Source organism: Ictalurus furcatus, chromosome 7 (genome assembly GCF_023375685.1).
Source record: "Ictalurus furcatus strain D&B chromosome 7, Billie_1.0, whole genome shotgun sequence".
Classification (NCBI taxonomy): Eukaryota; Metazoa; Chordata; class Actinopteri; order Siluriformes; family Ictaluridae; genus Ictalurus; species Ictalurus furcatus.
The window spans coordinates 12,099,076-12,113,867 of record NC_071261.1 but is presented as its reverse complement, the minus strand read 5'-3'; the positions used below and the strand labels follow the sequence as shown (position 1 = coordinate 12,113,867).

Sequence of the window (14,792 nt, the reverse complement as noted above, 5' to 3'; positions counted from 1 at the left end):
TCATTACAGTTTTCTTTAAATCTCAGTAAACATGCTAAATAATTGCTAAATAACACATAGGTTGATATTCATGTTGTTGCAAATGACCGGGCTTATTTAAGGACAATAAATAAAACCTGCTGAAGGGCAGAGGCACGTATAAGATCTTTCATTGGGTAATGATCTTTGATTTCTGAGCAACTAACACCAAACCTGTGCCATTTAGCCCAGGCTGCTTGAGCCTCTTGAAGTTAACGCATGGTCTCTGTAGGAGTCTGTAGGGAGACAGAGAGCAGGTATCTGAAGCTCAGGTAACCGTTCCGTCCTCCCAAATGGCGCCCTTGTGTCTACTGAAATAATAGGAGGAGAACTGTAAGATGAGAGGACCAAGCGTATGTACATTCAGGCTTATGGATTATACGCTGAACTGAAGTTGGACTTTAAGTGAAGGTGTTAAATCTTTTCTAAATCCTATGTTGAGTGTATTTAGTGTAAAACTAACACTGTGTCAAGTTTCATGTCTGTTGCAATGTAGACACTTTTTTTTGTTGTAATTAATAGTGTGTTATGTGATCAAGTGATCACATGACGTTTCACAATCTACAGCCAATCAGTGACATGATCAGACGTGGTCCCATTACCACTCTGAAGTTAATTATTTTCCTATAACAACACGTGTCAACGTGATTTGCCAACGATTACAATGTTTTATTTATTAATGAATGACGAGCACATTAACAGGAACAGTGATCTGGTTTGCAGTTTGCACTACTGACAGAGCTACTGTTATTGAAAATTTAATCAACCAATCAGAATTCAATTTCAGTGGCCATGGTAGGTCATCAGTTAAGAGCTTGTGAGTTTAAATCCCAGTTCTATCACAGAGCCCATGTCTGGTTCTTCAGTTAGAGCCTTTAATGCTCAACGATTCAAGTCCCTTTTTTTGATAAAAGCCTCTGCCAAATAAATTAATGTAACGTAATCAATGCACCAATCTGAGTTCCGAGTGTTCTCTCGTACGGATCAGATTTGAAGTCAGATATGAGGTCCTAGAACCATAAGAACATTATACACCATCTAAAATGAACACCCTTAAATGAACACCATTACAGTAACCCTTCTGGAGCCTAAAAGTCACAAGTGCTAAATTTCCTTTAGGTGGGCTACAGAAATGTTGCCACAGCTTTGGTTTGCAGTCCAATCTCTCGTCGGCTTTGATTATTGAGCTTCCCTTTGAGCTTTTGCCAAACGGAGAGGGAGCCTTGAAAACAGGTCCCGTCTCTCCAGAAAGTCTTGACCCTGGGTTTCATTTAGGAATTTTTCCTTGTTTACTATTCTCAGAAGTCGATTGTGTGTGTGGAAAAATAGACGTTCTGGTGAAGGGGTTACATTCGGTTGTGCTGTTTGAAGGGGTGTTAGGTATGAGACCATACGCTCCCAAGTGTACAGGGCCGAGACTACAGTGAAATCCCCCAAGTTCCTAAATCTCTTTGATCCTTGGGAAAACCATGACTCATTCAACCTCTTGCTTACCATTTAGATTTTTTTTTAAAGAATACGTTAGCAGCCTTTCTAAAGTTACAAATGCAAAAGTTTGCATCCCATATGGATTTTGAATAAGAAAAAAGCAAAATGTACCTCTATTCTACAACATATCTATGATGTTATTTAAAAAAATAAAAATGAAGGTGTGAAGGTGTGAGTATCGTGAAATCCAAAATACAATGCAAATTGTACCAGAAAATAGTGTTGCCATGATCTTCTCAGCTTCCAGACCTTATTTTAAGAAGGTGGTATATGATAGATCAGAGGAAATACACAAAGGAAGCAACTATCAAAGCAAATGTGGGCATATAAATTATTAGAGAATATTTATATGACATTCAGAAAGAAAAATATAAACCATTTTAACTGATATTTTGGTTTCTTTTGCTATTAATATCTTAACATGTGCTTCATTTTGTCCCAAACTTTTGCATGGCTGCAGTTATTGCAGAAAAATTCAGCATAGCCTATATTAATAATCACATCATCTGGAATATATTAATATGTTAATAAGTGAGTGTGCGTGCACGTGTGTTTATGTGCACAAGTGTAAATTAGTGCACTATTTCTACCCCAAGGATGCCTGGGAATGAGGCTGGTTGATACGACATGGCCTCGAAAACATCACATTAGCCTCCTCTCCTCAGGTATCGCACCCCCGAATCCATGCCAAGGACACGCCACATGGCACTGAAGCTGAACAGCCTTTTATTGGACAGGCCCAAGGGAATGCAGAGGCCCAGGCTGTTAAAAGGTGGTGGCTGCGATGTTGTTCCCTCTCAGGTTAGGAGGACGACGGAGAAGAAGACGCCAGAAGAAGTGAACCGACAAAGGTAAGCGAGGTCTCGTGAATCGACTTACATGAAATGAAAATCTGTAAAAGAGCATGAGAACCTGTATGTTAATTTTGTTTGTTATGATAATAGTGAGACCTATATGAATTATACATACTTAATTTACAGATATTATTTCTATTTTGTGTCCACTGTGCACTGGTAATATACAGAAATCAGGAAATGTACACACAAGTAAAGATAGCGACACCTGTCACCATTTTGTTGCTAGAAATGTGCTTATTACATCTATTTTAAGACATTTTAACTAATGCTTAAGTCCTTTGTTTAGCAACTAGCCAGCCAAATCAGCTACCTAGCAATAATAATAGAAGTAAAAGCTCACACACTTGCTAGCAGGGAGAAATATTAAAACATTTCCTCTCCACATACAGTATATATATATATACACACGTGACTTCCTATTGTATTGGCCAGCCGTGAAATTGTGAAAAGTCCTCAAAGTGGAATTCACCATTTGTTTCTTTATCGCTAAGGCCACACAAACAACAGAATGTCACTAGCCCCACCTACTTTTCATAGTATTAACATACCCACAACTAAACATGTTGCAGCATGAACATGAATGTTAGGGAAAAAAAATGTTCTAATGTTCTATTCTACGTTCTAGAAACTTTTAAACCGTTGTTCCCTCACCTGCCTCTTAATTTCTTAATTTCTCAATCATGAAGCAAACAGAAAATGGTATACAAATAAGTTTTTAGATATATATATAATTAGATCCTATAGTATGTGATGTGACTAGAAGTGTATCTGAAGGTTTACTGAACATCTAAAAGGTTTTGTAGAATTTGATTAGGTATGCTGTGTGATACTGGATTTAACTGCCATATACATGGTGTTTTCTCTTGTTTTTCCTTCCTTTCACATGCTGTAGATTATAAGCTGCTACTCATCACCATCATCAACGAAATGACCAGTTCACTCAGCTTGGTCATCCTGGTGATGGCCTCAATGGTGGTAGCAGTGGCCGAGGTGTCAGCACCCAGGAATCCACAGCGACTACGGGCTAAGCCTACTAAGAAGCCCCCTCAGGGTGGGGAAACTTCTTCAGTGCCGCCTACCCGCCTGAGTGTTCGCTTCACCACCACCATGGCTCCTATCCCTTCCAGCAGCGCCTTGCCTGAGGAGACCACGGAGTCCATCACGGATTCATATTCGTCTTCCACCGAGAGCAGCACCTACTCCAGTGACGCCTATTCAGCTGACTACCACACAGAGGCTATGTTGCCACCTGGAATGGGTCCCCGGAACTACACTCTGGACTACAACGAGTGCTTCTTCAACTTCTGTGAGTGCTGTCCACCAGAGAGGGGCCCTCCAGGACCCATCGGAGAGAAGGGGTCGCCAGGTCAGACAGAGGAAATGAAAGATACAGTGTAGAGGCTGAGATGAAAGCTAGAGGTGGTGAACATTCCAGAAGACCGGCACTCCCAAATCATCCATTTCAGCGATAAATATTGAGTAAATATTTAGATGGAATATATTGTGTTCAGATTTGAGGTTTTGTTGGTCCACACAAGAGTGCATTGCCCCTACATTAAGGTTGGAGTAAGGAGTTACGCTGATGGATATTGATTTAGATTTTGAATTACTGCTATGTTTATATATATCGTCCATCCTGATTTTTTTGTCGGTTTTCCTGTTTGTCCATGTCAGGTGTTCTGGGGCAGAAGGGAGAGATGGGACCTCAGGGAGCAACAGGACCAGCAGGACTTCCTGGAGCTCCTGGACTGCAGGGAGAAAAAGGTCTGTGAACGCTATACTTAAGCTGGTGATTCAAATTTGTTCCAAATACTTCTAAAATCATATAGAAATATTTAGTCAAGTTTTTTGTAAGAAAAGATCAGAATCTATCATGCCTTCAGATCTCTCAATGACATCAATACAAGCCAGAAGATTAATACAGTCTGGATAGACTAGGAACATCCACTACCATACAAACCTTACAATTCTAAACTAATAGAATTGTCTAGAATAGCAAGTTGCCAAAGATCAGATAGGTGATACTAACGATGACTGTTCTTGATACTGTAATTTATTGTCTTCCATCTCTTCCCTTTTATAAAAAGAAAGGACATAAAACAAGATATTTCTTTACCAAACATCAAAATATTTTATTATTGCCCAATAGAAAGATGAGCCCTTTGCTAAGAAGGCGTAAAAACATTGATAACCATCCATAAAGCGACTCTAACTTTTGATTTCCACTTGAACGAGTTATAATGACTATCAAGTAGTCTATTGACCATGTAGCAGTAAGAAGGCCATCTTTTTTTGTTGCACAGCCATGAAAAGTTTTAATGACATAGCTATTCTTCCTTCAGGAGATCCAGGACAAGCGGGAGAGAAAGGGATTCCAGGAATACCAGGTTCTACTGGCAAACCAGGAGATAAAGGTGTGTTGTCCTGTGAATGACTATCTCTCGAGACAGTAACACGAGACGTACTGTCACGAGAAAGTCCAGTTTAACTTCTTTTTTTTTTAATGTCTCCAGGTGAACCAGGTCTTAAAGGAGACAAAGGAGATATTGGCCTGCCTGGATTGAAAGGTGAACTAGGGAACAGAGGGGAACCTGGCCAGAATGGGAGCAAAGGAGAGAAGGGTGAGATGGGCCTGCCAGGACCAATGGGACCTGTTGGACGAGATGGCATGAAGGGGCTAAAGGGTGAAAAAGGAGAAATAGGGGAACAAGGAACAATGGAGAAGGGTGAAAAAGGTAACAAAGGTGAACCTGGGCCTCCAGGACCTAAGGGAGACATGGGCAAGCCAGGACTGAATGGCACAGAGGGACCTCCTGGTGTAATGGGCCAAAAAGGAGATACAGGGTCTCAAGGTCTACAGGGAGAGCCAGGTAAAAGAGGACCACCTGGACCACCAGGGCAAAGAGGCATGCACGGCCTGAAAGGAATGAGAGGTCCTAAAGGGGTACGAGGCCAAAGGGGAATGAAGGGCTCAAAAGGAGAACCGTTCATTCAGAAGCGCTCTGCCTTTAGCGTAGGACTCTTCCCTAGCAGATCCTTCCCTCCTCCTGGCCACCCGGTCAGATTTGACAAAGTCATCTACAATGAGGAAGGACACTGGGACCCCTACATCAGCAAGTTTAACTGCACTCATGGAGGCGTTTATGTGTTTTCCTACTACATCACCGTTCGCAGTCGTCCTTTACGGGCCGCTTTGATAGTGAACGGGGTTCGAAAACTGCGCACTCGCGACTCCCTCTATGGCCAAGACATCGACCAGGCCTCCAACATGGCACTGATCCGACTGTCCTCCGGTGACCAGGTGTGGCTGGAGACACTGCGGGACTGGAATGGAATTTATTCCAGCAGCGAAGACGACAGTACCTTTTCTGGCTTCCTACTCTTCGCTGATGCCACTAAGGAATGACAACTAAGAACAACTAAGAAAATGGACCTTTTGCTTTACTACACATGTGACCAGTGCCTGTTGCATCAGAAGCCACCTATTTTACCCGAGCCTCATACTGAAGCCTCATATGCTTACTAACAGTAACTGATCAGCTACTAATAACTCTGCTTCGGGCCGTATCTTCTGAAATTCATATCAGAGTGCACCTTCAGGGACGGTTTTCCAGACACTGACTAATTTGTGTACTAAACAGAATTTTCATTTTATAGGGGATATGTAGAATATGGAATGGAATTCATGCCATAGTGAAATGCAGTCATTATGGTGGGGAAACTGTGGAATGTAATGCGTGCATTACTGTTTAATGATGCCATGTGTAAAGTGGGCCAAATTGAAACGTAAAACCTTTACACAACCCCCACCCTCCCAAACATTTATAAAGTATTTATACGTGAAGTAGCATTGCTGCCTCACAGCTCCAGAGTCCCAGGTTCGATCTTGAGCTCAAACTCAACTGACTGTGTGGAGTTCTGCATGGTGTCTGCATGGGTTTCCTCCTACCTCCCAAAAACATGCCAGAGGGCAGATTGGCTACACTATCTTGACTCATGGCATGAATGTATGTGTTCATTTTGCCCTGTGACATCCAGGCTGTCCTTACACCTAGTGTCCATTTTTCCTGGGATAGCCTCTGGTGCCATCATGACCCTGATTGTTATAAAGCAGTAACTGAAGACGAATGAATGAAGGAATTAATTAGGTGATAAGCATGTCATTTAATTGTTCTCTGAGATAATGTGCAAGTCTGCGTTCCATGCCAGAATTTGGGGCGTGCTTGAGAAACTAGTCAGAGGTAATTGCCTGGGATCAAGTACAAGTTTTATTTTTGGGGGGTAAATAAACACTATTTCACTTGAGCTATTGTTAAAGACATATTTTCATAAAACAGAGAAGAAGAACTGATTATGATGATGATGATGTGTTTGATACTTGGAACAATTCTACTAACCAACTTTTCCTGGGTATTTGCAATTAAATTTGCGAATCCTTTTAATCGCACTTGAGGCTTAATGCACCACTTGGAAGTCTATTTGTAAACATCCGAGATTTGGTAAAGGACAATAATTATATTTTGTCGTAGCATGTTTAAAACGTTTCACCAAGAAATGCAATACAGCTTGAATTCAATTCTGGCATAAATTCAGCATTTTATTCTTACATTGTTTTTCAGCAAAGAGTTCGAGCACCATGAACCGGACTTCTCACTTTTGGCATGTCACTACTGAAACAATGTCACTTGTGCATTGCATGTGTTCTTTATGTACTTTGTCAACTTAATGGTTGCGTCTCATTGTGACGTGAATTCCTCTCCACAGCAGCACTGCTCATATACATAGTTTCCTGTTTGTACAATAAAAACATGGCACTTGATCACTGTGTCGTTTTTTACTTTCTTCTCTGAGAGGACATTCATGTATAGATTTGGACAATTAAGCAAGGACACGGATGTTTTAGACTGCCAGGTCCAACTCTGAACATGTAGACGTTATGATTTTGTCTTTAATAACAACATCCACAGGCATTTAAGAAAGACTTCATAACTCATATTTGAGTACTGGCAGTCATTTAAGCATGACATCGAATAAGATCAGTATGGAAACCCATTTAAGTTAGGGAAAAAAAGGGGGAAAGGGGGGGGGGGGACGTGCATGAACATTTTTTTCTTGATTTTTACCGATAGTAGTATGCTAATATTTTGACTTATAAGTCAAGAGATTGAGATTACAAAGAGAAAATAATAATATGTCAAGAGTTTGAGATAATATTATAATTTTTACTTTGTAATCTCAAACGCCTGACTTATGTCAAAATTCTGACTTAACTACAAAATCTTTACTTATCTCAGAATGTCTTATCTCAACATTCTGACTTATCTTAAAAATCTGACTTGTTTTCTCAAATGTTTGACTTTATCTCATAGCTTTGACTTATTGAAAACTTTTTTTTCGTATCTAAATATTTCTGCTTATTATCTTAACATTTTGACCTCTCTCAAAATTCAGAGCTATTATCGAAAATGACTTCTCAAAACTCGGACTTGTTTTTATCATTTTGACTTATTATCTCAAGTGTCTGACTTATCAAAATGACTTGTAATTTTGACTTCAACATTTCAACGTGTTTTAAACTTCTCAACAATTTGACGTCTCAAAATTCTGACTTAGAATTTTTAATCATCTCAAATTTCTTACTTGCGTCAATATTTGGACTTATCTCAAATTTCTGATTTTTTCATCTCAATATTTGACTTATTTCACATCTCACAAGTGATAGAAAGTTTTAGGTTTGACTGGTAAGTGGCAGCAGTGTCTGTTTACCAGTCAATCTACATCCCTATCCTCACCTATGGTCATGATCTGTGGATATCGTCCAAAGGAGTACAGGTTCCTCTTCGGGGTTGCTGGGTTTTTTCTCCATGAATGGATGAAGAACTCTCTCTAAAGCTGTATCAGGCACGTCCCAATGGACAGAGACCCCAGAGCAGACCCATGAGGATTATTTATATATATATATATATATATATATACATATATATATATATATATATATATATATATATATCACAGCTGGCTTGGGAACATCTGGGGGTCCTGACCTTCCCAGCCTGCTGTCACTGTCCACGACGGAAGGAAAAGTAACGAATGAATTTTCACGAAGCGTGCCAATAATTCTTTAGCTGCCTGCAGATGTATGAATGTCTATAGATGCCATTATAGAACTTAAATAAACAATTTTATTCTGGAGCAGAGGAGTGTAATCCTGACTGCCCCTTTAACAGAACAGAAATTTAACTTAGTATTTAATTGCAATTGCTGTAACTGAGTGAAATCCTGTTTTATAAAATGAGATGAATTTGCATTTTGCTACTCGTTTGTCTTGAGCGTTTAAACGGTGACGTCACTGCCACCGCGGTTCTGCTCCTGGCCGCTAGAGGGCGCTGCTGCTGCATATTTACAGTCAGGCGGTTTGTCAGTGTGAGGAATAGAAAGTGGACAGAGGAGCTTCACGATTGTAACGCAGCAGATCTGAGAACTTGACAGATGTATAAAACAGGTGTTGTCAGTCATTGCATAAAGAGTTTAGCATGAAAAAGAAATCATGTGAGGGGAACAAAATTCTTGTGGTGGCAGGTTGAAGAAGAAGATTCCACAAAACATCTGATGGTGTCACTCCAAGACTAGACCTTACTTTGGTAAGTGATCTTACATGGTACCCTCCTTATCCTCCTGGATGAACACACAAGATGATTAGACTCTGAAATCGTGTCCTGGCTACAATTTGGTGACTGTACATTGTTAGAGATAGTTGCAGAGATAGATCAAAGTATGGGCAAGTTTCAGGTGTGCATTTGGATGCTTCCTGACTTGCCCCGAGAACATTGGAGTGGTAATCAATCCAGATGCTTGCTTCACCACCAGACCAGGAGCCATCACAGGACAGTGAATGACCCATACCGGTCTTTAACGAGAACTCTACTTTCCTGCGGAATGCACACATCGATTTCAGTTGTTTTGAACAAAAATTTGATTGCAGTAGATTCCTTCAAGTTTTGCTTGAATCAGTTTCCCCAAATAGTAAATAAACCACCAATTTTCCTATCCTTCCACTAAATATAGTCACCACTCTCGCCATACTCCATTGTTTTGCCGCATTGCTGACGCTGGATATATGTATGTATATATTATATACACACACACGCGCAAGTTGTTAATCACTAAATCTAGAATGTTGTCAGCGTATTTAATACTCAGTTAAAATCATCCGGTGAAACTGAAGACAACAGTAAACAAACAATCGAAATACATATTTAGTATTATACACCCAACGTCAACAAATACTGTACATACACCAAATATTCACAAACATCACCAAATATACACACACACATACACCAAATATACACAAACCAACCAATATCCAGAAAGACAAATATACACAAACACACCACACATCCACACACCAAACATCAGGAGGTCATGTAACGCACAGCAGAACATCGTTACCAACAATGGGGATCCCAAACTGTTCAAATTTCACATTCACTGGAGAAAATATATTCTTTTATATTAAATAAAGTGATATTTTATATTGTCATTTTATATTAGGGCATCCCTGGCCCTACCTCAGTAACCTACCTCAATTTTAACCAAGTTTTCGTTGCTAATGCCATGTTAGACTAGCATCAATTCCAGTAGCTAGGCAGCAAGTCAAATTCTAGCTAATGGTAAATATTCGTATTTACAGAGATTGAATGATGTTTACAGGAAAAAAAATCTAGTCTCTTTAAAACTTTCAACTTTAAAAAAGTTAAAAAAAAAAAACCTTAATACTTTCTATTTTCTAAGTAACACTTTTTTTTTCACTTTTACTGGAGTACATGTTGTTGGCATTTTTTTCTACTTTCAATCGAGTACAATTTGGAAACATTATCTAAACGCAAGTAGAATTTCTCAGTACTTTGCGGAAACTTGTCGAGAACTACCGTCAAAAGAAACTTCGTGAGACTTCAACATTTGGTTTGTTTTACAGGTGGTGTGGAGGGGGGGGGGGAATAAAATAAAATAAATAAATTAAGGAGGACAAACAGAAACTATGCTCTCAATGACATTTTATTTCAGTTTCACCCCATGATCTATTCAAAGCTTCCATTAACTGCACAATTTCTAGGTCACTATGGGGTATCCCAAAGAGTGTGTGCCTGAGAACTTTAAATGAGACGAAGCCCATATGTAGCCCAAAACTCTGGCGCTAATCAGAACTGAAACACACACAGAGGCAGCCAACGGAAATACTGTTAGAATCGCAAAATCATACAGGAATGAAAGAAAATTACATGAGTGGTCAAAGGGAGAGGGTTGATCTCTCAGATTGATTGGGTTATATGCTCCTGTTCCCGGCTTTATTTATTTATTTATTTTTATATCCTTCACCTCGTGCAAATTTCCCACTATTTGGTCAGTTAAATATTAAAAGAAAGGATACATCAAGTGCCTTCATCTAGGGATAAAAATTACCACATGCTCCAGAGGAATGTAAGAAATTAAGACAAGTCACATCTTAGCCTGCATTGAAACAACAAAGCGTAGTGGACAGCAGTTAATTGCTTGATGAAATCTTCTCATGGTAATAAGGCACAGGAAGAGGAATCGCACGCCGAACGACCTCAGACAGAAGAAATCGCTCAAATTAAACTGAAGGTGCGGGCAGAAATTCCTTTATTGCGAAGGAGCAGGAAGTAGTACGTAGGAATGGCGAGTCGTCGCTGGGCGGTGCATCTGTACTTCCTGTTACATTCCCATTCGGATGCTCTGGATGATCTGAAATATGGCTGTGGAGACAAAAAAAACAACAAGAGTCCCATTAAATAAGGGACCAAGATTAAACTTCTACTACTGCAAACTACCAAACTGAGTGTACATTATTTTCCTAGAACAGCGTGACCTGAAGTATTCCTCGTATACGCCAACCAGTTTACCAGCTAAATAAAACATTCGACCTTCAAGGGCTCATCCAATGTAGCTCACTTGAGCTAATAACCCTTTTCTGCATAGTGTTGGCATATGGCAACAATTAATTTATCTCCAAATTTTTGATAGGCAATAATACAAAACTACTACGTATAACTTGAAAAGGGGGGCTTTAACTAGGACTATGACAAATGCCTTTTTAACCCCCCCCCCCAACATTAAATAAAATAAATAAATAAATAAAAACCACATGGCATGTTGCCACAAGGACACTATACTCCTAATAATACAACCCCAATTCCAAAAAAGTTGGGATGCTGTGTAAAATGTAAATAAAAATAGAATGCAACGATTTGCAAATCTCATAAACCCATATTTTATTCACAATAGAACACAGAAAAGATATCAAATGTCTAAACTGAGGAAATGTACCATTTTAAGGATAAAAATAAGGTAATTTTGAATTTGATGGCTGCAACACAAGTCAGAAAGTTGGGGCAGGCGCAACAAAAAGCTGGAAAAGTAAGTGTTTGTAAAAAGAAACAGCTGGAGGAACATTTTGCAACTAATTAGGTTCATTGGCAATAGGTCAGTAAGATGATTGGGTATAAAAAAATAAAATAAAAAAAAGAATATCTTAGATTTGTCAATCATTGTGTTCTGTTATTATTTACATTTTACACGGTGTCCTGACTTTTTTGGAATTGGGGCTGTACGTTTACTTTTTCACATTCGAAGTAAGAAAATCTGTCCTCATTTCAGAGGTTTTGCAATTGCACGTTATTTTCTAAAATTAGTGTTTAATATTTTTTAAATATATTTTTTATTACTTGAACTAATTCAATAATTAGTTCTAATAAAGAGCAAGCCTGGATTCTCCAACTACTTTTTTTCTCCAGAGAGGAACTGAGAGAAAGACAGTGTCGTTTTGTTTGTTTGTTTAACGGATCTGCTGAGATCAGATAAAAGTCTGCCAGAGCTCAAGGGCGATAAAACCTAGAGCAGATAAACAAGAGAAAAAAAGCAGGGGAACAAAAGCATGTGAGAAAATGTCAAACATTTCATGCAAATACAGTCTGGAACACAAACTGGACAAACACGCGGACAGCTGGACCATTTCTCCTTCTAAACAGTGTTATGAGAGCAGCTCCACCTGCTAGAGTTTTTTTTTTGTTTTGCATCCAAATACACCTTTCCATCAGGCCAACCTTGCTTATCATGGTTTTAACTCGAATACAAGGACAAAAACTGAGAGAGGTCTGATTTTGACGTGGGAAAGCACGCACTCACCTGACCCACACACGACAAAGATAAAAAGCGCCAGGAGCCATGGTCCCACTGAGACTTTGTCATCCGTGGTGTTTTTCTGCAGAAGAAAACTCTTACGTAAATAAAATTACAGACAACTTTCATGTGGTAAACATCGTTATGACACAGGCTTTATAGTCTCTTTTTTTTTACCTTTCATTTCGTATAATGTTCTGATCTGGAAATATTTTTCCCATGATACTAGCGTGCCATGATACTAGTTTTTTCCCCCCTGCTATGCAGTCAGTCTAATTCAGTTTCTAGGCCTATATCTAGTAGAAACGCTACATTATGTTCATCAGCTCCTGGTCAGGGTCATGGTGGATCCGGATTCCTGGGTGCAAAGCGGGAGAATTCATCCTATTTGTCATGGGATATAAAAAATGATTCCAGTAGATGTTTATCAGCGTGTAGAGGCTTCTTTATTTTTTCGCATTATATTTCTTGCTAAGATAAGAATATCTCACAATAGCGATTGATTTCAAAAGGAATCAGAAGTGAAAAAAAAAAAAAGTTTGATTTTACTAAATATTTAAAACTAACTTATATTTAAAAGTTAGTCAAAATTCACGAGCGTGTCGTTGGTCTATAATATTAGGACGGTTCTAATAACATGTACACTTGATACTTTCTACAGTCATACTGAGGGAAAAAACAAACAAAAAAAAACATGACTTATCTGAACAGATTTTTGAGCCTGATTTTATTAGTAGGCAGATCACCAAATATTAAGTAGAACAATCTGATGTTTTCCATCCGTTTTTGGGGTACTGTAAATAAACAAAAACAAATAAACAAACAAACAAAAGGTGTCACTATATCCCTGGTTGTGTACAAAACCGCGACTACTTAGTAGGTCAATATAACTAGCTACATTTCAAAACTCCATACTATCATACTAAACAGTATGTGAATAGGTTGATAGCTTTACATAGAAAATTGCATACTACCATAATATTTAGTATGTCAATAAGGCCATGGCTATACATGCAAAACTGCACACTAATTTTTACGGCACAAATACTATAGCTACGTACCAAAACTACATACTAATTAGTATGCCACTAAAACTACAGCTACGTTCCAAAATTGCATACTATTATACTGATTAGCATGCCACTAAATCTATCATACTAACCAGTATGCCACTAATACTACTTCTACGTACCAAATCTACATACTACAATACTAAACAGTGTGTCAATAAGCTGTACGTGCAAAACCGCGGAGTACCATACTAATAAGTATTACACAAACCCTCGTTCAAAACCGCTTATGGTTGCGCACTATTTGACTTAACTACCGTCTAAAATGGTTATACGCGGCGTTAATAAAAGCTCCATTACTAGATTTTTTTTAACTTAAAAGTTTGATTTTGCCGTTTTGAAAGTGAAACAAAACAAAATTCAGACAAAGCAAATAACGTTAACTATTGTTGTTTTTTAATGTTTCACTTCACGAAATGTTGTGCCTGTTGTACGTCCCCGTTTAGAAGGAAGTAAGTTAGCTTAGCTCTAAATCTGACACGTTGAACATCTCCATGGATACGGGCGGCTTACCGTCGATTTGACGTTGCCTCGCTGCGTGATGTTTTTGCTGTGCTTCTCGTTGGCCATGCGGATTCTCTGCTTTGCCACCATCTTGACGTTGCTGTGTTTAAAAAGACTGCTTCTCTGAAACCGCGTCCAAAATCTGTGACAGGATTTCGGGGTAACGAGGAAAGAAAGTTGTCTCGCTTTATGGCTACGTACTCACAAACGTAACTCCGCCCACCTACCGGAAGTTTGTGTGGATGCAGCCAATCAGCGTAAAAGGCTGAATCCGAAACGGAATCCTATTGGGAGTGTAGTGCACTAGATACAGCTCGAAAGCCACTGTTTCGTATCATGCTTAGTGCACTTATACAGGCAGGAAGAAGCCATATGGGAATTGAGCATACATGTAAAGTAACACTTGATGTCAGTGGCGATAAACAAACAAACAAAAATACAAAATGCATTAAAAAAAAGATGCTTTTATCCCTAATTTACCAAGTATATACACAGTACATACAATACAATTTTGACGCATGAAAGATGCATACATAAATAGCTTACACAAATAAATTAAATGTAAAAAGTACTAAACAGTAATAAGTCGCTCTGGATAAGGGCGTCTGCCAAATGCAGTAAATGTAATAAATGCAACCAAATCAGTATTTGGCGT

The 14,792-nt window shown here is 38.9% G+C and overlaps 2 protein-coding genes across 2 annotated transcripts; one reads left to right on the top strand and one right to left on the bottom strand.

Moving 5' to 3' along the window:
* Nucleotides 1-2,934: 2,934 nt before the first annotated feature.
* otol1a (otolin 1a) lies at nt 2,935-7,182 on the top strand. Its single transcript, XM_053628459.1, has 5 exons — nt 2,935-3,062; nt 3,256-3,729; nt 4,038-4,127; nt 4,706-4,777; nt 4,877-7,182. The coding sequence occupies exons 1-5, from the start codon at nt 3,044-3,046 to the stop codon at nt 5,767-5,769; spliced, it is 1,548 nt and encodes a 515-aa protein (XP_053484434.1). The 5' UTR covers nt 2,935-3,043; the 3' UTR covers nt 5,770-7,182.
* A 2,423-nt stretch (nt 7,183-9,605) lies between these two features.
* Nucleotides 9,606-14,351, bottom strand: LOC128609732 (stress-associated endoplasmic reticulum protein 1). Its single transcript, XM_053628457.1, has 3 exons — nt 14,147-14,351; nt 12,570-12,645; nt 9,606-11,140 (listed from the first exon to the last, which is right to left on the bottom strand). The coding sequence occupies exons 1-3, from the start codon at nt 14,225-14,227 to the stop codon at nt 11,100-11,102; spliced, it is 198 nt and encodes a 65-aa protein (XP_053484432.1). The 5' UTR covers nt 14,228-14,351; the 3' UTR covers nt 9,606-11,099.
* Nucleotides 14,352-14,792: the final 441 nt, after the last annotated feature.

What these genes read in the sequence shown, in the direction of transcription:
- otol1a (XM_053628459.1), top strand. An exon ending in TGGACTGCAGGGAGAAAAAG is followed by an intron (nt 4,128 to 4,705) that starts GTCTGTGAACGC and finishes TTCTTCCTTCAG; the next exon opens with GAGATCCAGGACAAGCGGGA. An exon ending in TGGCAAACCAGGAGATAAAG is followed by an intron (nt 4,778 to 4,876) that starts GTGTGTTGTCCT and finishes TAATGTCTCCAG; the next exon opens with GTGAACCAGGTCTTAAAGGA.
- LOC128609732 (XM_053628457.1), bottom strand. Translation starts at nt 14,227, where the DNA reads ATGGTGGCAAAGCAGAGAATCCGCATGGCCAACGAGAAGCACAGCAAA. An exon ending in GAGGCAACGTCAAATCGACG is followed by an intron (nt 12,646 to 14,146) that starts GTAAGCCGCCCG and finishes TTTCTTCTGCAG; the next exon opens with AAAAACACCACGGATGACAA. An exon ending in CTTTGTCGTGTGTGGGTCAG is followed by an intron (nt 11,141 to 12,569) that starts GTGAGTGCGTGC and finishes TTGTCTCCACAG; the next exon opens with CCATATTTCAGATCATCCAG.